General features: G+C 30.1%; 1 protein-coding gene across 1 annotated transcript; it reads left to right on the forward strand.

Moving 5' to 3' along the window:
- The first annotated feature begins 523 nt into the window (after window positions 1-523).
- LOC134693162 (tumor necrosis factor receptor superfamily member 5-like) lies at window positions 524-5,991 on the forward strand. The gene is made up of 7 exons (XM_063553876.1): window positions 524-838; window positions 1,165-1,438; window positions 1,684-1,851; window positions 2,896-3,052; window positions 3,976-4,025; window positions 4,619-4,711; window positions 5,378-5,991. The coding sequence occupies exons 1-7, from the start codon at window positions 668-670 to the stop codon at window positions 5,590-5,592; spliced, it is 1,128 nt and encodes a 375-aa protein (XP_063409946.1). The 5' UTR covers window positions 524-667; the 3' UTR covers window positions 5,593-5,991.
- The last annotated feature ends 822 nt before the right edge of the window (window positions 5,992-6,813 follow it).

Here is a 6,813-nt window from a genome sequence, read left to right on the forward strand (position 1 = left end):
CAGATTTATATCTGACGTTCCTCACATGTTAATTTAGATATAAAATATGTATACCTGATGAGAGTGATTTAAAATACTCCTAAAACAAACCTCAAATAAAACCATTGCTACTTGAATATATTGGAATTTGTATTTATACTGTATTTGCAATTCTAAATTTTACTTATAGATAGATAATTGCGGATTTGAACTAGAATGATCGTGAATCATACCGGATTCCGATTTTGTTTACTGCTACATATTTGTGTAATTTAATTAAAGAAAAAATAAAGTCAACTCCCCCGATTAATTATATCAAACATTTATTCTAGTATCAATATTGCTTATTTTTAATTATTATATATCTAATAGTTAATTATAAACTTTGCGATATGCGTGAGTTTATTCAATTCGAAATTTGTTTATGTTTTTAAATATTTTTTACATTTACGTCAAGTATGATATGCGTGACATTCATTGCGTAGTGATCTTTAATTACCATTTATATTGATTATACGGGTAATCTAATTTTAAAATTCGGTAATTCAAGTTGGGTTTTTATCATTCATTTGTTTAAGTGACGGATACATAACATGTTTATTTAACATGGTTTAATTTCACATGTTCAACTGTACAGTTCATAAATTTAGTTACATGTAGTACTAAATCCAATTAACTTTAAAGAAGTATGAAACACTTAAAATATCTTGATGTTTACATTATTCTGACGGTTATATTTGAATTTGTCTTGGATGTAACGGTTGTGTATGGCTTAAACGAAAGTTGGTCTTCTTATTCAAAGGATGGGACATTATGTTACTACTGTTCCCCGGGAACTTATTTTATTGATGACTGTCTTGTAAGTACAAATGTAGAATGAATGACGTTTGTGAATGTTGACACTCCACTATCTAAAGTTATTTTTACTTACAAGCGTGGATTTGTTTGTATTATATCATCACACGAATGTAAGGTAAAATTATTACCAATTGATGAAAAGTAAACCCCAAACAAACGAAGCAAAAAGACTTTAATACTTGTTAACACTCGAAACAATAGTATTATTAATTTGGCAAGAAACGTAACTGCTTATCTCACCTAATACATTGTTGAAAAAAAAATTGATAAACTGAAGAAGTTTGCTTATTGATTATTTTTTTATTTCAATTTATTTTTATCTTGAAGACCCACAATACTCAGGCTCAGTGTAAACCATGCCCAACACAGACATTCATCACCTCCAAGAATATCGCTATTTACTGTAAGCCTTGTACTCAATGTGACCACGTAGTTAGAAATTATTACCTCGCAATTGTGTTAGAAAAATGTACGTCTACCTCAAATACAGTTTGTGGATGTAAACCTACACATCATTTTATTCAAGATCATGGCGGGCTCGGAAGAGGACATTGCTTCGAAAACACTAAATGTTCAGCAGGCAGTGGACTCATTAAACAAGGTAAAACCTTTTTTTTTATCAACATCGGTTTATATTACCTTTTTAAAATGGTTAAAAAATCTATTTGTATTACTTTATATATAATTACACAATAAATTTAATCTACCATCAATATAAGACAAAATAATTGTCAATTTAATTTTTTTCATTTCATTAATCCTTTTTAAATACACATCCCCTTTTGTTTTTTAGGAAAAACAAATATGTCATTATCTTAATGCAAAGTAACCTTTGTTTTGTTTCAGCTACTATGTTTTCGGATACAGAATGCACTGAATGCAATTTAGGATACACATATAGCCCGTTCGATTCATACGAAAGTTGTATCCCATGTACAGAACATTGTCCAAATGGTACTCACATCAAAAATCCTTGCAATCGTACGAACAATATCGTATGTGAAAAAGACAAAGGTAATTTAATTTGGAATACATTGTGCATTGGGTATTTTTAAATGATCGATGATTATTCTCGTGAGTTCATATAAACAAACCCAACGTTATGTATTCACCTGGTTCATTGAATACATTATACACATTTTATAATGAATGTGTATTCGAAACTATATAAGATTGAGGATATTAAATGTATAATTCGTAGTAAATTTTACAGTCTTTTAACAAACAAACACGAGAAAGATGTATGTCTGTACTAAATCGAGAATATGACAGTTGTGTTTGCTCCATCTGTTGATTAATATTGCTTGTTTTTATGTTACGTCAAATGGATTTCCACCTTTTTGACTTGTCCAGCATTGTGGTACTTTTTTTTTTCCTTTTATTTTGTATTGTCAAAGATTTACCAATCAACACCACATTTCATATGGGAGACACCCAACTACAAGGTTTTGAGTACTTAAACAGATACGAATATTAATCTTGTTTTTCCATCTCTATAATTGACAGCAAAATGCATACTACGAAAGTGCCATAAAATCACATAAGGTATGTACTACAAAAGCAAACCATTGAAAATAAAGAAATAGGCAAAATACAACCCCATGACGATACATGAACGACAAGGTCTTAGCATTTAGACTTCGCCATAAGCTCAAATAACTGGTTATCACAGTATTTCGTCATGGGGTTACAATTTGCAATTTCGATGTAATTAAGAGTTTAATGCAACCACTGGAGAAACAGTATTCCGTTAAGTATATGTGTAAGCTGTAATCGAGAGGGAATTGTCCGCCATATATGTTTTTCGATTATTATTTAGAATAAGTAAGGTAGTAAATGTTCTCTTGTGAATTAATTTCACATTTAGCAATTCCAATGCCTTGTTTTGCTTTCATATGATATGAACTAATAATTTTGAAGACTGCACCGTTACATTGAGTTGTTTTCATTTTTTGTTGCTTCGGTCTTAATAGATCATAGTTAACACATTAGCAGCCCTTTCATTTGCATCACTAAAAAACATTTGTCTAAAGAAACTCTTAACCTTTTGATATACAGGTTTGCCAACACAGACGAATAATACGAAAAATGATAAATTAACAATGCGGCTTGCCATTGTATGTAGTACAGTGATACCGGTGACGATTGTCATTGTCTGCTACATTGTACTTATAAAACGAAGACGGCGAGAAAGGCCATCGAATTCGTTTCAACTGTAAGTACTTTAATACTATACAGTGAATCTTCCAACAAATATGTACTGTTTATTTTACTGTATGAACAGGAATAAAATGAAAATAAAGTATAACTTGATAGCATATAGAAATATCCAAGTCGATTTGTAATAGACTTGATGTTTCAAAGAATAATATTTGATCTAGACATACTGATCAAATGAGTGTTGTTCAGAGACCTGAATAGTATAAGTATATATTTTTTTATGTGAAGCATGTCTGGATGATTATTTACAGCATTAATTGTTTAAATGTCTAAAATAGTCTAGACCTTTCTCGAATGACATTTTTATGGCTACACTAGTGCGGGGTTTTTTTTGTGACTAAAGAAAATGCCTGTACCAAGTCAGGAATAGGACAGTTGGTATCTATTCGTTTGATGTATTTGAGCTTATGATTTTGCCATTTGATTAGGGGCTATTCGTTTTGAGATTTCCTCGAATTTATTTTGTGATTTACTTTTTTATTTGACAGTGTACGTAACACGTAACAATCAATAAAAGCATTGTATAGAATACATTATAGAATTTAAAGGACTTCATATAATTAATTCGAATTGAGTGCGAGTGACAAATTACACAGATGCGGTATCAAAATATCAACGGTCGTACTTTTAATTACTATTGTATCACTAATTAGTATTCATTTTGTGGGGAAAACACGAAAATTTTCATTCTAATAAAATAAAAACATAGATGTATGTTTATTAAATACGACACCTGAGTATAAAAAATATATGGCAATATTTTTCAAAGTACCAGTTAATACATATAAGCGAATGAATATATAATAAGACACTCTTGATATGTTTTTGTCCAGCTGGAATACAAAGTTACAGTAACATTACTGTATTACAAATGCAACATGGATACATCTTTATCAATATTTTTTATTTGTATTACAGCGATGACTTTATGAGAGACATACCTCCGTGGATGAAAGATTGTATAATTAGTAAGTGTGATTTTTTTTTGTCTTCATCAAATCAAGATGTTTATTTTTTATAAATGTTCTGTTGACTTGTTATTGCTTTCATTCTAGTGAATTTGAAACTAGTTCATTTTTTTTCATTCTGTTTTCTAGTGCTCACTACCAAATGTTGAACCTATTTGTCAAAGATAAATACAGGTGGCAATGCGACAGAATCTACGTCGGTACAAAGACACGCACTAACACAAATCTAGACGCTGCAAGCACAAACACCAGTCAAATAATATTCAAAGCTGTGAATCGGCTCAACAAAAACGCTTAAATGTCGGCTGAAAGAGCAAACAATCATATATTTTAAAGATACAGGAAAGAAAAAGATACGATAAAACATAACACAAGAACCTTCGGGCTCCGTGCTATCGAACCTTCATATGAACATGTTTTGAAGCAACAGTTTCTAACCGATGTTCAAATTACTAAAATAAAAAAAGGCTAACAAACATAAAATGTAGAAATTAATTGACCGCTTATTTAGAAAATAGACCAATGCGTTGAACAAGTCATATTGATACAAATTATTGGTGGGAATACATAATTTAAATTTTTTCTTGCAACAGACGACGTTGTAAACTGGCCAAAGCTGTTTGGCTGTTGTTCTACACAAGGGTTTGTGCTACCAGATTGGGAATCCTTCATCCGAGATTTATGTAGTAAGTTTCGCTAAGTTTGTTTTAAACTTTCTAAGTTAAGGTTATGTCACTATGGGTGATCAGTGTATTTTCTTTCATCGCATATATGGCAAAATTAAGATAAGAATGGCATTTGGGATACACAAGATATTATTTTGTATTACAATTATTCAAAGCGTTCAATAGACGAGTACGGTATACAAATTTTGTACAAATATTTAGAAACTTATAATTCAGTCTAGAATGCATGTGTATATATTTTATGAATTTGTAGATAGATAGCATATGTTTATTGTGCAAAGTTTGCATGTATAAATATATTGTGCAAACTATAGTCTGGTTATGCATATTAGACACAACACAACAGTGCATGACAGATTCGTTACAATATCATGAATATAATATGCTTCCCAAATATTTATTTTAGCTTTTACAAGAACTAAAAGCCCGAAACCTTCATTCTCCTCCTCCTCCTCCTCCTCATAAATCATCATCATCATCATCATCATCATCATCATCATCATCATCATCATCATCATCATCATCATCATCATCATCATCATCATCATCATCATCATCATCATCATCATCATCATCATCATCATCATCATCATCATCATCATCATCATCATCATTACAGAACTAAACCATAAATCATAACAAATGCGCTGTATTTAATCTCTTCAGGGGGATCAGAAATGGCAGAACACGGAGAAAGAATCGTAGCCTTAAGTAAAGAATCGTATGAAAAAGATAAAGCAAAATCTCGTATGTATTATGCCATGGATCTATGGAAGCAGAAGAACGACACAGGGGACGATATCAAAATGTTGAAAACTTTCGCCTGGGCTTTTCGAAATCATCGAACTACTATGAGAGAAATGGTCTGCTGTTTAAAATAACAAGAAGTATCATTGTCATGGCGCTCAGTTTCGTCATATCTTTGCTCAACTACTTAATTGTCCAACCAATTGCAAACATATTTTGCATTTTTAAAACCGGTGATGTATACATGTGCCAATAAGTTCTTGATCAATTAAGTTCAATTTCTCGCTTATTTTAATATGCATCACTTTTTCTTTTTTTAAGTAGTATTAAGTAATAATTCAATTTTGAATGTTACACGTCTTGTGATTGGCTGACGTTGTTTGGTTTATCAGCTCAAAGACACAACTTAGTCATGTGACCGTGACGTTATTAAAGTTTGTTCGTGGTTTACTCCGATTTTAAATTGAATTAAGAATTACATCATAACAAATAACTGTAATTTTTTTCTGGCTTTTCGAAATAACATAAAAATGTTGTGCACAATAAAAAATAATCTGCTACGAGATGCAAATTTGTCTTCCGATAACCAAACAGTTGAAAGAGTCTTTTAAAATGTTATGGTTTTTTTTTTTACCTAATTGAGTATTATATTATTTTGTGATATTGACTACATATGTGCCAATAAAATGATCTGTTAGATTTTATATTTTCATAGTATGTCCCATTATTTGTATCGTTGTTATTTGTTATAATATTTATTTTTGCTTTTTTTTATTTTTTCTCTGATAGATCTATTCTAATTATATATAAGTTATTTTTGTTTAATCGTGAACTACGTATTTCTGCATGATTTGTATCGCCAAATATTTAATATTTGTTTTAGTTAAGAGTCAAATTATGATCTGAATAGTTTATGAATAAGTATTGCAATTGGTCATAATTGAACAAGATCATACTTGTCCGTAAACCTGTCCTGATGTTTTATATTTTTCTATTCAAATGGAGAGAGTAAGTATAGTGTCTACTTTTAAACTTATCCACAGTAAGAAAATCACGTCTTTCAAAATTTGTCCTATTTTTTTTTATCTTAATCATATAAAATTTACTTCCTATTTTGAATGTTATATAAATATTCAACAGATGAATGCTTCCCTTTTTTAATGTATGGTTATTATATTAATATATAATTGTTTACTGTTTATCTTTATTATTATTGGCTTTATATACTTTTATAAAGGATTTATCATGTCTATGACTTTCTATTTCATATGCATATACATGTACTATAATTATTCAGGGCTTTACACTTGTTTTGAAGTTTTTAATTGCAATCATATGTTCATTATCTAGGTTTG

The sequence above is a fragment of the Mytilus trossulus genome, chromosome 12 (assembly GCF_036588685.1).
Source record: "Mytilus trossulus isolate FHL-02 chromosome 12, PNRI_Mtr1.1.1.hap1, whole genome shotgun sequence".
Lineage (NCBI taxonomy): Eukaryota > Metazoa > Mollusca > Bivalvia > Mytilida > Mytilidae > Mytilus > Mytilus trossulus.